Source organism: Opisthorchis viverrini (assembly GCF_000715545.1).
Source record: "Opisthorchis viverrini unplaced genomic scaffold opera_v5_110, whole genome shotgun sequence".
Classification (NCBI taxonomy): Eukaryota; Metazoa; Platyhelminthes; class Trematoda; order Opisthorchiida; family Opisthorchiidae; genus Opisthorchis; species Opisthorchis viverrini.
In genome coordinates this window covers 935,623-953,713 of record NW_008751760.1, presented here as the reverse complement: position 1 = coordinate 953,713, position 18,091 = coordinate 935,623, and the positions used below count along the sequence as shown (strand labels likewise).

General features: G+C 43.2%; 1 protein-coding gene across 1 annotated transcript in view; it reads right to left on the bottom strand.

Moving 5' to 3' along the window:
* Window positions 1-1,398: 1,398 nt before the first annotated feature.
* Window positions 1,399-18,091, bottom strand: part of T265_05501 (hypothetical protein) — a gene marked incomplete at both ends in the record, with an annotated part of 42,417 nt that continues 25,724 nt past the window's right edge. Inside the window, one exon of the mRNA XM_009170523.1 lies at window positions 1,399-1,600. Coding sequence (XP_009168787.1) covers window positions 1,399-1,600 — 202 coding nt within the window. The remainder of the gene's footprint in view (window positions 1,601-18,091) is intronic.

The window sequence follows — 18,091 nt, the reverse complement described above, 5'->3', positions numbered from 1 at the left end:
CTAGCTCGACTCAACTTCTCCGTTTATCGTTTTGCCATAGTGGAATCGTATTGAGATCGTAGTTGACGCCCTCAAGCTTTCTATTTTCAGTGGGGCCATCGATCCTAGCTGGATTTTCTTTCCCGAACCTACTGTGAGTGCTCTTCATCTCGCGTGTGCATAATGGAGGAACACTCACTGCCCAATAGGTCACTGTGGGGTAATTTACGTCTTCCGCGCTCTATGGTAGAAAATTTATAAGTGCTAACTCCGGTGAGTCCGTCGACGTGTTAGGCAACCCCAGCTACCAACGCAAACCCAAGCTGGAATCGAGAACTCTGCAGAGCAGCACACTCAGGCACACTATTGGGCCGACGGAGTAAACAACACAAATAACATTTGGAAACCGAAGACTGTAAACGCCTTGTTTTCCATCCGGAAGTCGAATCCACACAAACGCCTAAGGGAGAGTTACAGTGGTCCTTAAACTGTACTTATTGTGCGAGTGATTGTAACTATTGTTGGCGATAACCACAGTGTATTCCCTCAGGTTGAGTACTGATAAGAAATGCAACAAGCCAGTGGCAGACAGTGGCCTTGAATGTGCTGCCACGCTTACAAAAATTTAGCCACCATTATCTGAAGCCTTTGGGCCAAGAGAAGACAGACAGAAACATACGATCCCTGAACTCACGGCTAAATGCACAAAATGCTAATAACTTATCATTTCCTGATTACAAGCAGTCACACCTAGCATTTAATCGCCAGTTTTTGCCATGCACCATTCGTTTTATGTAGTTGACAGCAGAGACTCGGCGACTGGTGATCCTTAATCTTACTTTCCTGTTAGGTTGACGTAGTAGACCTCAGTTAAGCTACGATTCTTACCAATTATCTGGGAAGCTGTAACTTAAGCACTTTTTACTTGTCTACTTTCACTGCTTACATTAACCCCTCTTTCTGCACAACGAAGACCCTATGTCACGATGCTTTGGTGAGCCAAAGACTGCCGCCCGTTCTCAACTAGTCCAACATGTAGCCTCCCTTCTAGCTACCTGGACGACAAAGTTCTCACCTGCCAAGAACTATGCACCTACTCTGGCCCCACTAGTACTTGGTTTCCAGATCAGCAAACGTATTCACAATTCTTGGGCCCATTTGGCTTTCTGTCACTCCCTTTTAGATTTTTTCAATTAACACCATTGTGTCTTATGCCTCCTGACACTCGCCACACGCTACTGCTTTCATTCTACTTCTTTCCGTGGCCCCTCTTCCCAAGTTTCAAACCTCGAGTGCCGTTGCCCAAACGCCCCGTATAACTGTTATTCACTCAAACTTGCTTGTCCCCGGTCTACACTCAAGCGGTCCTCCAACGAAAGGGACATTATCCATGAGCCTGCATCCGCCTGAATCTCTGTGTCAATCTCCGTCCCACTCAGAACTAGCTGCCACGGCACTGCGTATCCCTTCTCCGATCGCGTCACCCATGACGACCGTTATGGAACTGTCCATAAACCGAAGCATGTCCGTGCGACGATGGCCTGGCACTGTCATACCCAGTGAGATGGCACCCCCGCAAATATCTTCTCCAGAATCTCGACCGCAATCCTCCCATTCAAGCCTGTAGTCACAAATACGGGCAAATTTTTCATCCGGCCTCGTCTATGGGACGAGCTATTCCGTACCCGCTGAATTTTCGCTCAAACACGACTAGCCTGGTTTTTCTGCTGCAATATTGGCTTGCCTCCTCCACAAGTTCAAATCCGTATACGGTATTCGGGTCACCCTATTTATTAGCAACTCGGCCCCATCCAACCCACCCCCTGCACCTGACTCCCCCACAACACTGCAGCCAGTGAGTCTGCTCAGTTGCAGATTAAACAACATTTTTGAGACAAAGCTTGTCGTGTGCCCTCAAGTTGAATTATTTCATCTCCATCTCCACGTTTGCCCCTTGTGACTCCGGCCATTTGCCCAACCGCCCAAGGTCACTCATGGCCAGCAATGGGTTTCAGCTTTAGTTCATGTCAGCTGGCTGTCCTTGAACTTAGTCGGACCCATGCCCATTGTTCCAAACAAGTTGGGAAATAAACCTACTGTTACTATTCCATCGAATATTCCCCACTGTTCATAACATTGTCCTCTTTTTGTGTAATCCGCATCCCCACAACCCCCGGTCATGCTTCATTCTGACTGTAAACATTTGATCATGCCAGAGGGAATGCCACCGACAAGTTGGGAGCAAACATTATTATTATTATTATTAATACACTGAGGGCGTTCATTTTTTCGGAGTTTTCATGGTTACTAATCGCTTGCACTTCGAATTCTCCTCGCTCAAAATATCAGATGCAGGAAGCCAGTGCACCTTAACAGACGTAACCTTTCGATGACTTTTAAGAGGTCAGGTGTAGGGCGACCTAAGGGAGCTGGAGATTAGTAGAGAAAAACACGCAGAAAACAGCCTGTATAGAGGCGAAGTAAAAAATCAGAGTGGTCTAGAAGTACACTGCCAGCTGTGCATCAGGGACCTGGGAATCCTGCAGCAACAATGGAATCATGAAACCATCAAAATGGAGCAGCGTCTGAAAAAGAGCCTATGTCTCTCTGGTTGCAGCCATCGGAACATCAAAGGCATAAAGAGGTTTATTAGCAATCATAACCACGAAACCGTTGCCTTCGTTCGTTTCGTGGCAGTCCGCAAAGCTCACAAGGTTTGTTTTAGTGGTTCGCGCACCGGACACTTTGAGAAGAATAACGTCTAACCAAACTACACGGCTTTCCCGCTCGATGCCAAGAATAAGAGTTATAAATAAACCGGCGTACAGAAACGCCAGTGCTGGAAACCAAGAGGTGGAGTCTAAAGTGGCGCAATTCACATCTTCCATAACCTGTGACCCCTGGTTCCCTCGGCCTCGTTTTTTGTTCCAGCTTCAAGTTTCTGGTCACTTTTGGTCCACTAACCCATTCAATTTTCTCACTGAAACCGCCCGGGCTTTGCGAAGTATTACCGTTCAATCTGCTCCATTAGATCCCACCATCGATTCTAGTCTCCTGAGGACCAGTGGGTTATCTGCAGTAAGCACCGTGTATCTTTTTGTTGTAACAATTTCCTGCCATTCTATGTTTGTTATGCACAATCCTGGTTAATCCCCTGTTTGCCCAAGGCCACCTGGGTCTACAAGGTTATCACCTTCAGTTCAAAACGGTATGGCGGTCAAGATTCACAAAATGAGGCTGAATTTTCGAAAGCTGTGGCGTGTCCCTGATGGACTAAAGCAATCGGGCAATTCTGCTCGGAGCACGATTAAATTTCCAAACCTTTGGGCCCTATTAAGCATCCCGAGGTCTCAGCGATGCTGAGAAATTATTCCACCAGACATTCCCGACAGACGTATGATTGTATCAGTGGACAGTGAAATTTAGTGAGGTGTGAAAATATGAACGTACATAAAAATGGTTTTTGGTTTGAGCACACAGGCAACAAAATGAAAAATTTTGCGCAAGAAGTTTTACTCTATTCAGAAAGCTTTTACAGCTGAATGCGGCTAATGTTCTAAGTGGTAAGCTCATAAAGTAAAGTGGGAAATCCGCCTTAACCCCAACAGTATGCTTACTTAATCCCGATATTTATCAGGGGTGGTTTCGATAACACATTCATCTCAATTTTTATCCAATTCTTAGTTAGAGATGCTGCAATTTTCTCTACACTCTAGGCCGTACATGAAATCTCTGAAGTCTCTGGTAACCCCCTACATTTACCATCGATGCTTATTGGCAATTCTAAAAGCAATTTTGTGGCAGTTACTAAAATCCCAAGCCATTCAGCACGACATCCCAAGTTACCATAACTCCCCTTCCCAGATTTTTGTAACCCGTAGGATAAGGGCAGAACAATCGCACCGACTGAAGCACATCCTGAATGTATAGAAGAAACGTTTAACACCACAAAGCCCGGTGGGGCACCGCCGGTGTAGTGGTCTGTCTACACAATAAGTTAACTTACCAGGAGTGTGTGGCAAAGGAATGAAAATAATAACGCTAGATTGAGTATACAATAACAAAGAGGTCAGATGGAACAGGTTCACTAATAATTGTTCCCTTTAAAATAGTTCGTCGCTGGCCCTGGTCAGCGAATGAACAATAATACAATCATGGTCGATCAGGAGTCTTCTTATGAGCAGTTTACAGTCTAATAGATTCCGAAGATAGGCTGAAATACTTCGATAACATGGTTGGCACATGAGAGTCGCGAACGACTGCCGTAAGCGCGGACGAAATCAGATAGAGAGTCAAAGCACGTGACCACGTTTGTATTGCGTGAATTTGTACAAGTGCGCGTTTTTGCAGTTTTTGTATTCAAACCAAAAACGGTTATGCAGTTGACAAAATACGTGACACTATGATGGAAGCAAAGTAAAGGCACCAAACATCAATCTGGTGACTATTCACCGCGAAGGTGAAAGCCAAACAGGAGTTTTGTGGTACGAAGAAGCGTGTTGGCTCCAGTCGTCTATGGGATGAGCTTAATCACGTTGCTCTTGTGGGATACCTTGCCCAGTGCCTTGCCATAGTCAATGAATTTCTCACTGCCATCGAATTTGATGGTTGTAGCAGTAATCCACCGTCCCGCTCCAGAAAAAAGCTTTGTCTTATTTGAAGGACTCCGGCAGACTGAAACAACATGAAGCAAGTCTACTGGCACAAACGCCAGGCCTACTGAGTGGAAGATTTTTGACACATTTTTTTTTGCAACGAGCATAAAGATCAAACCAACAACCGCACAGAATCATTCAGATAAGAAATCACTACTTACGAAATAAATGGACTACACCCCGCTAAGGACTAAGCGATAATGCCAACCAGTCATCTTTGCACCCAAGAAGACGTAAATACTTGGTCACCCCAACCTTGGCCGATAGACAAAAAACAAGTCGGATCAATTGAAGAAACCTGTCAGAACAGTCTTTGGCTCCGTACTGGTCAAGGGCAGCCCCCTATTAAATTTTGGACATGCTTGAATAAACACTCACATTGTAATGTAGGCCAAAAACTGGCGGGATGCTAACTGACATCGACGAGTTTATCAGCTGTTCTAGTGTGCAGAACTGTTTAAAATTGACGAGCTGAGGCTACCGGTAGCAGTAACCTATTCGCTAGGAAGTGGATGGCGTGACTTCCAATGCACTATCGTCCTCTGAACCTGGTCCTACGGTCATCATATGAACGGAAAATTGCCCCACTTTGGATACTAGAACAAGGTGGACTGATGTCTGACCCCAAAGAACTACCGATCTTGGTCACGTAGCTATGGATACAAAACCTTTCTGATAAAACAGACCTACGCATGCTTCATTTTAAGGCATTCTGAAAAATGTCATTTGGTTGCAAGAACTGGAAATGAAAGTTAAGGCCAGTGACTTCATTGGCCTTTCCAGGCAATGAAACTGACAAGCCTTCGGGATTTCCACAAACGTTACGTCCAAAATATGGGTCACGTACGCTGTTGTCCAAATGTCAGTAAACAAGTGTTTGGCTGCGTAACGGGGAATCCCGTCGAAGAATTTGTTCACCACCAGAAGTTGTGTTGACTGGACGGTGAGTCGTGCAGCCTGAAACGTCAATTGCCGGAAAGTATGCTGTTTTTTGTGCCTAGTTAAGAGTGGCGGAGGTGGAGAAGTCGCCGTAGGGGTATAAAAGTGATTACGAAAAGTCTGGGTGTTGTGGATGCAACTTACAGGATGAGGCTGCATGATCCCGTATGTGTTTGGTTGGATACGCTGCAATGTATGACCGCTAATCAATATAAGTGGCGTTCCTTTAGTTAGTTTCCATCCAGATTGTCGAAATGAGTGTCTGAAGGTCTGAACATCCTGGATTGTTTGTGGTAGGATGGCACCCAGTCCACTTTCCATCCGCTTTGGCACTCCCTTCCACAATAAGGCATTCAAATAGATTACGGGTGTACGGCGGCAAAGCATCGATGTTGAAAATTGATGCTATGCTGTCAATGACGAGGATGATGAAGTCATACTTTCCAACTTTATCAGAATCGTTAAAAACTGGCACAGGATACACTGAGCTCTAAAGTCTTGGATCTGTAACATCCGAAAATGACAGGATTGAAGGAGAAAATTTGGGAGTGACAATGTACATTATGGTCGGCCGGCTGAAAATTAAACCAGGGGTATCTATAAATCATAATGTAAGGAAACCGGCTTCGCCATGGGAGGCAACATTAGATTAACTCAACCGTACGACCAGTGATATAGAGTGTTTCAAGTTTGGAAGACGCCGTATTCTGACACCCACCAACGAAAACCTGACTAGGCGTGTCCCGTGAGGTTGTTGCTATTCAAATATTCAGCAATAAGTTGGAGGCTGAATACGCCTACACATGTACCAGATCGTACATTCGGTTCATCGGAGCCGACGATTTCGTTTGCCTTCGAGTTGAGCAAATGCTGCTGGGCTGATTTCAGTGTCGTTCACTCGACTGTGTTGCAATCCTGACACGAGAGCCTAGATCGCTTACCGCAAAGGCTCTGCAGGCTATACCGGTCGAACATATATTCCGTAACATCGAACAGTACGGATAACAGCCAAACCAGTTGTGTCAATGTCTAGATATATTATTGCCATGGCATTGGTTTGGGCTTACTTATTGAACCTTAACCAACACAAGCAACAAATCACGATGGAAGACCGTCGCTGGCCTCTAGGTTAGGCAACATATTCTTGTAGTTTTTCTGTTCTACCTGGTGGACTCGAGATTTCTTGAGATTGTGGTTTTCCAATTAAGGAGATTCCTTTTCAAACGGCCTGCAAAATGTGTGCAGCTTGTCCGGGTAAATTTTAATGTTTTAAAATTAGTGGCTTTCACTTAAGATGGAACACTGTTTTCAGTAGTGCACAGTGGCGTCGATATCGCAACGTACACAAAGTGTGCTACATCAAAGGTGCTACATAGCATGGAAAGCAAAAAGAATAGGGTTTTGATGCATTTCTTCAGTCCAAATTATCTGTTTGGTCACAGTGGATTAGAATGGATCGGAATTAATTAACTAGTTAATTATCCAGAAGGTGGAATGTGCGCTGGATAATATGTACACGCCATTCCGAACTGTAAGCACACTGTCCGTCGTTGAACTGCGACTGTTCGAGTCTAAGCTTTGTTAACAATTTGCTATTTTGCAATCAAATCACTAGTGTTTAATTACCTTGAAATTGTGTTTACTTAAACAGAGAGCTATCAGAAACACATTATTCAAGTACGCAGTAGGAGTAGACTAGTGTAAAACTTTTTTCATTAGAAATTAGAGAAACTAATTTCGGTTTTACCCCTGATAATGGGCCGTACTACAATACTACTTATAAGCTTGATGAAAAGTCTGGGTAGCTCTCTGGCAGTAAAGCTCACTTTAGTGCTCATCAAGCAGGCTTAGCTCTCGAAGTTTCATCGGTCTTGGCAGAAGCAGGCATGTTTTTGTCTCAACGCGGAAACAGTTGCCTCGTTTTGTGTAGATTAATTGTAGGTTTGCAGTTTACGCAAATTTTTAATGTTAATGAGAGACGACAATGGGGCGATTTTTGACCGCAGGCTGTACTTCAGTGCTCATGTCCCTTAAATTACACAGACTTGATTACTAGTGTTCTGCGAACTTCCGTTCTGAAATGAATAAATCGAGTATATTGCGGTCTGCAGCAGCAAGGCTTACCGGATAATGTGGTACGCATGCAAAGAATTTCGGTTACATCTGGTCGAAAAACATTTTTTGTCAAACTTGAGGTTATGAAGAAAGCATCCAGTCACTGAATCCCTGGATAGCGAATTTCAAATTGTTTCGGTAACTTTATAGACTACCCAGCAACCATTTTTAAAAGTTCTCAAGAAATGTCTTTTCTTAAAAAAATTCGCCAAGGGCTGATTCTTTTTAGCGAGGTATGAGACATTCTTTACAATAAAAAAGTTTGAATAAACAGAGATGCGACATCACGATTTTAGCTGTCCACAGTCAGTGTGCGACAAATCGAAACACATCACGATTTTAGCTGTCCACAGTCAGTCAGCAGCTGGATTTGTTCGCGGTCATCATTCCCGCGAAATTGGCTATGCAATAGGTGAAGCTGCGATCCGTCAACCGCAGGTATTTCTGTTAGACTTGGTAGAAGGATCTGGCTGTTTTAAAGCACCGGTGTATCCAAGACCATCTACTCTGGAGCAACACCACAATGCGACCGCTATCGTGGCGAGGAAGATGTCGTAAGCCTTCGAAAATTCGCTAGAAATTCTGGTGCGAAGGACTATTGCCTTAAGGGGATTAAGATTCAGCGAAATTTTGGCTTTTATCCTCCCTAGAGGAATCACCAATAATGCGTGCGTTACTGAGTTTGTCGGCTCGTCTTTCACTTACCAGGACTGGCAACCATATTCTCGGCGACTGTGCGAAAAGACACCTTGTAATAGCAAACAGTTGATAGAAGTAGGGTAAATGATTTTAACCTGGATCCTTTTGAAAGTGTGCTGATAGGCAACCCAAAGCTCTCCAGAAGCGGTTTCTTGCCTAGGTGCTATTGGCTACCAAAAGAGTCGCAAGGATTTTGTACCCAGACTTGATGCGTGCACACGCAAGCACTCAAATAGCAAACTAGACCAAGTATTCATTGTTTCCAAACGCTAACCGGCTATGTATTCATGGGATGACCTGACGTGGTTCCGGTCCCCTGGTTCACCAATCGATCAATCAAATTTTGTTCAGGCTAAACCAGCCTCACTCTGGGTGGTTATCCAGTGTTTGAATGAATCCATGCTAAGTTTTCTACAAGCCGTTCCTTTCGCAGCATATATTTTTAACTAACCCTAACAGTCCCGATATTTCGCTGCTTGATTTGGGTTCTGGATGCTGAAAACTGGTCATCAATACGAAGAACCGGAAGGAATCGTAGTTTACGATTGAGAACACTCAGTACCAATCAACAAGGTTGCCGTTTGGCTTGTTGGGAGCATTATTGACTTTTTGGCACCTGATGTTTACTTTAATGAAGGGACTAAGGAATGTTGCCTGTATGGGGATGAAATGGTCTAGCACAGCTATTTGGAATCGAATCACGCAGTGCACCTAAGAGCCTTAGTAGACATATTCAGGAGGTCGGTATGTGGTCCAAGGAAGCCGAAACAAAATTCGGTCAAAAGTCGACAACAGCAATGGTAAAATGGGGGTCAAAGAAGGATCAACCCGCTGACTCAGAAAGCAGCAGAGATCTGCTCGTTTTTTTTAAATTTAAAACGTTCGCTACGATAATTTCTCGGGAGAACAGCATACCAGAGCCGTTATGTCAAAGATACTGACCTGATTTCTGCCTCACCCTGCGACTTGCTGCGTCAAAATAGAAATTTTCAATGGATGACTGAAGTGCACTTGGCATTTGAACGTGTCAAAGCGTAGATGCTAGGTCATCAACCCTTCTCCAAGCTTCACAGAGTAGGAGATATGCTGACTGTTGCAAAGGACGTTAATGAACCGGGGCATCGGAGCATTTTTGAAGCAGAAGGATGGGGTCATCGGTGCGACAGTCACGTCCAGACTAATGCTAAGCAATAGTAATCAGACACGGAGAACAATGTCTGGCAATCGTCTGGGACGTAAAAAATAGGCACCATATTTCATGGGAGAAAATTTCTGCTTTTAAACCGCTACGAACCCCTTGAGTAGATCGGAAACAACAGAAATCCTCGCGAACAGTTTGCGCGGCAGGCATTTCGTCTACAGGATAATTACTTCTTGATTGGCACGTACTGGGGAATGAGAACCGCCTCACCAGAGACTGGGGATTAAGTTCTAAACATCATGATCGGCGTCAATAGTGTCATCGTCAAACTGGACCCAATGAAGATGGTACAAATACAGTGACTAAGACTGTAGCCGCCTTGCTGATTTGGAGAGATGCCGTGGACACATTGGGAGACAAAATCCGGAGATGTTCAGTGAACTGTTCGGTGATCTCAGTCTAGAGAAGATTGATATATTATCCTGGATGATCAGGAAATCGGCCGACAACACGTCTGTCTCTGGAGAAGCCTGGAGAGGAAGTAAGGATAGCTCGGAAAAACGCAACTGCTGTTCAGGAATGTACTAAACAGAAAACGGAACGTGAGAGAGCACGACTGTGCCAAATAAGCGCCAGGACCAAGAAAACAAGATCACCAGAATCTTGAAGAAGAAAACTGACGTGGTGGAAATTTAACAACCAGTAATAAGGATTCTTGCTGTTACTGGATGTCAAGGAAAAGTTTATGCGGTTCCGAACGGTTCATAATCAGGACGAGAAAATGGGAACCAAGTTCGGAAAATATACGAATGAATCAGCTGTCTTAGCTTATTTAGCAGAGGAAGACCGACTGTCGACTGCTTGCAAGTGAACTTCTTAAGAGGGAGTATGAAACGGCGTACATAAGCAATGAAAGAGGAGAGAAAAATATCTGGTCAAGTAGTTTAAAGTGCCGTGACTGCATCTAATGAAACGTTGATTTGGAAATTAATGAACCGTTTCAGTGTTTTTCATTACTCTTTAGCATTCAAACGACGTCCGGGAAAGCGCAAAAAAATTTTTGAGGATTTGAGCTTTTTCAAAAAATCCGTTCAAATGAGGCATTTTTTTACTTCCGTGTCTGATAGCTTTTAATAGCTTATTTCGTGTTCGCCAATAAGCAAGGCTGCATTCGGAGAAGCTTTCCCCTTCAATGGACGTAGTGTCCTATGATTCTCAAGCCAAGTTGATGATCTCCTAGGCAATTTTTGAAATTTTTTCAAACTGGGTGATAAATTGGTACATGTTGAAAGCCATAACGTTTCTTCACAGCAGGATACATATAAAGTTTACTGTCTTGATGTACACTTCATGCTCGGATTTCTCATCTCGAGTATAGCTGTTTCGATCCTTAGACAAGCACTATTCGCCATCAAATGATAACTCAAGGTAAAATGTTCACGTGGCGATTGATAAATTAAATGCGAATCGGAGCATGATACACGTAAGTCATTTTTCAAGTCAAGGTAAATTTCAGCTGTACATTTTATCCGCTATTATATGGTCGATTTTTAATCAGGATTTTGTGGTTTGAAGGGGCGGTGGAAATATGAACTTGAATTCTTTCAACGTGGGCTGAGGCTCACGCTCGAAAAGCAACTGTTCATGGGCTGCATTCCCAGATAATTATGCAGTAATTTGTGTGTTTTGGTCACCCAACATCTAGTTGGGTGACCTAATCACATGAACTTGAGAGATATGAGACTGCTTTGAAAATGGTGCATCAGCAGATGCTATTCAACAAGATAAATGATCAAAAAGGTTTGCTTTAAAGCATCAACTGCAACTGCTGATGAGGGTTGCAAATTCCCGAAAGAAGTGGAAAACCCAGTTAAAGAGTCTCACCTGTGGAAGCTTCCCGAAGTTTTTAGCATTTCAACGACCAGTTGGAGTCATTTCGAGAATCGTGCATTTTCTACAGAGGGGCTGAGATCCGCTCTGCTCCATGGTATTTTGTCTTTGACATGATGAATACACTATGGCCAAAGGAATGCACATGCAAAATGAAATTTATTTCAAAAAAACAGGGTCCTCCATTGCGATAGGGATATTCGTTCATAAGTAGTAGTGATTCTTTCTACTGTGGAAGTACACTGAAGCGAGTAGCGATCGTTTGAGTGAACTTGCGTCAAATTAGTGTATAAAGTTGAAATTCCTTAGGGTTGCTGGAGTATGAACGTATCATACTGATGCCAATCCTGACTAGTGAAGCGGCTAGGGAACAACAGTGTTTTTACTGAAGTTGTCTGCCTTTGGTGGTACTGATTGTCGCAAGCTAACTACCAACCAAAACAGAGTAGCCCATAGTTTTGACAACTGAATCATGCATATAACAATAGCTTCAGATAGACAGACATCGTAAGAAATTTCTCCACAGCCATGAGGATCGGACAGAAACTGGTTGAAAAGCCATTTGCTGCAGACTCCATCAAACAAAATAATTCAGTGGTTTATGTCACCTGACTGATCAGGCAGGTTTACATAGCTTCGGTCTGTTTTTCTTTTTCTCTCCAATCAAATGCTTAGAAGACCAGAGGTTTTGCAAACAAAACGACTGCTGTAGCACCATCTGGTAATTGTTTTCAGGGCGCTTATCGAAAAACAAAACAGAATTTTTTTCGAGAAATACACTTACTTGCAAATCAATTTGGTTTTCATGAGAGACTCAGCTGAATCTCTCGTTTATTATATTCTACAGCTAAATGTGCTGCACACAGGCCGCCTCATGTTCCAGGTGGCACGATATTCGAGATGCCGCAGTATATTTTCACAAATGAAACTACTAACAACGTCACTGAAAACTCTTTGACAGCCCACGACCGGTTTCGCCCTTCTTGGGGCTCATGAGGTAGGTGCTGTCCTCTATTGCTCGTCAACCTTATGTTCTACTTGCGCCCAAATTGGATTGTTTTCGAGAAATACACTGACTTGCAAATTAATCAATTTGTAGAACATCATAAACGAGAGATTCAGTTGAGTCTCCCGTGAGAACCAAATCGATTTGAAAATGAATGTCTTACTCGAAAGCAGTCCAATTTGTATTCAAGTATAACATGAGGTTGACGGAAACTCGGGGATTGAGCCTGCCTGATGGGCCTCAAGAAAGCGAAGCCGTCGTGGGCCATCGGAGAGTTCTCTTGAGTAGTTTATTTCATGAAAACAGCTTCTTGGTTGTGTGCTTCTAGACGGCTGTTCTTGGCTTGCAGTCTTTCAGCAATCTGAACTTTGTGATTGCTTACTTGTGTGCGGGAGGTAGTCGAATCGGTCAGTTTTGTTAGTGTATCATGTATAACCCAACATGAAGTAAAACCTACCAGAAATACTGTTCTAAAGTGATGGTAGCTAGAAATTATGATGGTTTGGTCACTCATAGCATAGGACCTACAGATGAAGTCATACAGTGCTCCGAGAAACTAAACTTTCTCCATCAGGTTAAGTCCTTATTTGCTCCAGAATGGCAGCGACCACATTGCTGCCAAAATCGGTCTCTTCTGCCAGAATGTCTCCGATGAGAACGACTTTACTGTTACAGTCTAGGAGGAAAGCCCTGAAAGATTTCTTCTGGACGCTGATCTTTGCTAGGTTCGGGATTTCACGGCTGGGAGATCAGACTAGGTTTTGGGTTGTTTGTGATCACTTTTCTAACTTGAACGAGATGCGTTAGTTTCAGCCACCAATTTGGAATGTGTTGCGTTCAAACTTCAAGATAGTTCACATAAGTTATTATGCGCATAAATGCTTCGTATAGGCAGGAGCTAATTAATTATTAAAACCCTGCTTAAAGCTGTTCACAATCCTCTGTGATGGATTTCCTTATAAGGACATCTTTGAAGGTAGTGAAGTCCAGAGAACCAGAGATCAAACAAGCAATGAGCACACTTGAGACAGGTGTCGTACCTGGTTAATTCTAGGATGTCTTTTATAAAATAGAAACAAATGGGAAAACGTACCCCACATCATTTACGTGTTATTTGAGACGGCGTTGGATTTCTGGCCGTTGGGAGCCGTAAACTAAAAACTTGAAACGAAATCATATATAATTTTCCGGAAATTGACGGTAAGTTACACCCATCAGAACTGGACCTAGCGACTGGGCCTGGCACAGTTGGGTTAGTCGGGTAAGACAGGAACAAGTCGGATAAGAAAACTCGGAATGAATCTACCGGCTTGTCACCAACGCATCAACCAACAGAATTAACTAATGAACCAAGGAAATCGATGCATCCCCATAGCAGGGGCACAAATACTTTCCACTTTTGTATGTGGGTGTCTACCCTCCCGTAGCGTTGGACCAGCATGACAAAATATCTGTTTGCCTACGTACGGCAACAGTCAAGAACGAAATTACAACAAGTGCTGTTCCAGGACTTTCGGACGGCCTTTAACCGAATCTACAATGAGCGCTGTTTTGGAAACTACAGAAACAGTCGAAGGGGCAACCGCTTTACTACTTATTACGAAACACAGCTATCAGTAATCTCCAAGGACTAGTAGCAATAACCATGACATAAATGTCGAAAGTTTTCTTTACCGCCTACACCTTAAGCAAAGGCATACTGATATCCAGAGGTGAACGTGAGATCTCAAAGCCACACAAAACCGAAATAATAAGATTGAATTTGGAATATTCTGTACTTATGACTGGGATGGCGAAGTTGCCTTGCGGGGAAGTAGACAAGTCCCTAAGTGGTTGAGTCGATAAGATCATAGACTACCGATTCGACAACCTGAGTTCTACCACAATCTGTTTCCAGTTGGCTGGCGGCTGCGTTCCATTAATGCGTGGCCCTAGTGATTTAGAAATAAAGGTCTAAAAACACTTTCATCCTGTGTCACACAGTAATGGGAGGGTTTCTAGCAGCCCTAATCCGGGAGAAAACCCTTCTTTCTCTTAAGCAGCAAACGTAATAATTTGTGTCTGACTTCGCAGGGCTCTTCGATTATTTTTCCGGATGAGAGACGAGAATGAGGATATAACAATCTGTCAGATTCCAACGAAAAATGTCAAACTAGCCATTGGAAAGTCATTTTATGCTCGGCTACTATTTTTATCATGAAATCGTGCACGGTTTTACAGCCACATTCTTAACTAGTATATGCTAAAAGTAAGAAATTTTCTCCACTACGAAAAAGAAGCAGAAATATCAGTAAAAACTAGTAGGCTATGGTTTTCTTAACAGTTTTATAACTCCAAAATCTCTTTCAAACAAGGTTGGCTGTGAAGTATGCTGTTTTTTCTGGATTTTGGTTGGGGAGTCGTTAGTTACCTCTGCTGTATAGGAAGTATCAGGTAAATTTTGCCAAATTACAAGATAGTTTAATGTGAAGCAAACAGAAGAACGCTCATATTTGGGAGAGGTGTTTTGCGTGATACATCATTGGATGTTGAAGACAGTTTACTATTCACGTTGGTTGATAGGCTGGAGTCAGATTCATTCGCTTTCAGCCACTGCAAAACGATTTTCCGACTGAGCTTGTAAGTGCGCACAGATAGGCTCTGTAAGGTGTCCTGGAGTAATTCCCACACCTCCTAAAGCATCGTTTAGCCAGATTGGGGACTACTCGAGTCCCGGAATAAGTTGACATCCTTGTAAATTGAGAACAGCCTTGGAACCGTTCGTTGTCTTCCGGAGGGGGCAGCAAGTACATTAAGCACAGTACACGGAAGGAGCAAAAAGTGTTTATTTGAAACAACGGCCGTCAATTCTACTATATTCTAGCGAAATTTAGTGTATCAGTATGCATAAAATTGATCAAAGAACACAAAGTATCACGTCCAAAAACTTCAAGCTTTTGTGCAACTGCCAATAATCTCGATCAAGAACTTTGTCTCATAGAGATTCAAACTCACTCATCCTTTTTCCGCCCCCCCCCCCCCGCGATGATTTGGCATCTAGCTGTGACCAAGTATTTTGGATAAGCTCACTGGCAAAGTCAATTTAATTGGCTCAGGAGACTCAAAACGTTGCATACCTCCTGTTTTGCTACTTGAAAATATCGGTTGGTTTAATTTTAAGCCCTTTCATAGCGACTCATTAGGATGCGGTAGTGTGCTGGTCTACACTGTCGAGGTGCTTCGGATGCTGCAAGCAAAGCAATGCACCTGGCCGTTGGAGCACGCAGTGTGACTTGCTCAACGCATTTGAAGAACATGCATAGAACACTTTCCACCTGTTCAGTTTTATGCTGCGAGATTACAAATTCTCAGCCCATCTGTGCCCTTCAAAAGCGAAAGCAAAGCTGTGGTTTCCTCACATTGAGGAAGGCTCCAAGCGTTGCTAATTTGTCTCTTTTTTTGAGGTGTACTTAGAACCCCATGGTCAAAATTTCATTTGTTGGGAATTGGAACAAATAGTTTTCCTTCTCGACATTTTGTTAGTTTCATCTGCAGATATCACTTTGCTAGTCTCTTCAATACCCAGACGCACAAATGACACGTGAGTGGTCGCACGCCCGAAGTCAAGTGTGATCCCAAGCACCGTATGATCAATGTTACCGTAGCTGAAAGCCTTAGCACAATTTGGAAAAAAAGAAACCTCCATCTATTTCTATCGCATTGTGATTGTCAACGTGACCTGCTTGATATGAACGCAGTAAACCAAATAATGATAGATCCCCACTCCTCGCGAAGGGCGTCTGATTCTCTGGTAAAATCGAAAGCGCAGTTTTCAAAAACGACGCACGATAGCCACCACACTCGTGGTCAAACGTTTCTACGTCAAGCGACCAGCAACAATCTTTATTTGGTTTTGTGGTCAAAATTTGACTCGAACAGTTATAGGTGTCTTCGTGTGAGACTCAGCCTTGTCCTCAACCACCAGCAAACGCAAGAGTAAATCCAGTGTATTCTGAATTGTAACCGTTACATTTACAAGGACTTATTTACTGCGGCTTGTGTAATTAAGGATTCCAATTTGAATTTGCATACACGGTTATGTTTCAAACCGTTTCTTTGATGAGAAATAGTTTATTGTTCAAACCTGCCAGAGATATCCAGTGAGTCATCAAAAGAGTAAACAATCAAAAAAGTGTCAACGGCTTCACATCTCGACCTTGTGCAATGCGTTGTTGTTGTTGTTGATAATGATCATGATGCTGACGCACGAAAACCCTCCTGGAATAACCCCTTTCCAGGAATCAAACACTGAACATCGAGAAGCACACAGTGGTTCTCCTTCCAAAATAAGTAACTGGCAAGAGATGGCTCATAAAATTACTGGACAGAATCATCTTGATAGTGCTATGAATCAGCTGGTCCGTTTCAAAGACAGATTTTAGCCTTTAAATCTATTCTAACAAGCTAGCGTAAATGTAGCTTCTGCACCAACCATCAAGCAGCCTGAGAAACACGCGAGCCCTTATCAACTCAATCCGAATATGAACAAACCCAAGAATATGAACGAGAAATGTTCTCCTTACAATTTTCCAGGCGTTCGGGTCAAATTGTACTTGGTTTGGTATGGGATGATGGATTAGGAAATTGTAGTTGTCCAAGAGGTGGGACTAAGAATGCTGGTAGATCAATATGCTATGGTTTGGCGCATGGGAAGATTACCACTTAACAAGTGAACGCACCTCATTTACTCTCACTTCGTTGTGAATGTATGATAGACTCGTAAGCACTGCGTTTCAGACACAATTTGGCATTGACCGTTTAGGAAGTACTCCGAGATCCAAAACTTCGCTTTTACTGGTCGTTTCGAGGTGATATCTGATCTTTGGAAGCGGTTCCATGTCTCTTGTAGGTGTAAATAATCCACACTACTGAAGTGCAATCAATAGCTCAAACTGTTCCACATTCATGTAAAGGGGCTCAGGGTTCTAACCCCAGTTCAAGCTGCAAAATCAACTGTCATTTCGTACGAAATAAACTACTACAAGGCGAATTTTATCCGAAAGCCAACTGTGGTCCATTGGCGGGGTTTCAAAACTTCTCCGAAAATCACAGCCTCAACTTTCTCTGAGAGTCCCCGAGGCTGAATCGCTGATGGCTGTGGATAAAGATAAAACTGATGCGGAGTTGTCTCCCAATCTAATGCATACGTAAAACACTGAATACAGGATAAAGTGTGGACCTGAAAAAGATCTTGAAGTTCAGTTACGACGCAAAAGCTAGTTCGTTCAATATTCTGTCGTCTCTATACAACTTATCTTGAAGGTTTTAATGATTGACGGAAAAGCGTAGTCGATCGCAGAGGGCCTTGCTGCTTAAAACTTTGTGCTGTAGGACCCTGAATAGGTTCCACGTAAAAAGGAGCACTTTTTCTGTTTGGTTATGCTCCTCATCTTTCCGTGGTCTGGTAACCATCAAATGCCTGAAGCGAGAATTCAGACCCGAGCAGAAGCAAAAAAACGGTTTCTTGATGTCAGATGTAGCCTTGGGTGAGCGATGTGCCTCTTTTTAGCAGACAACCCCGTTCCGTTTCAAGCTTTGGGTGAACTACCATCACGCAATAACAAAAAGAAAATGGTGACAGCTACCAGACTAGTGATATTCTTGCTTAAAACTGCCACGTTCGCTCTG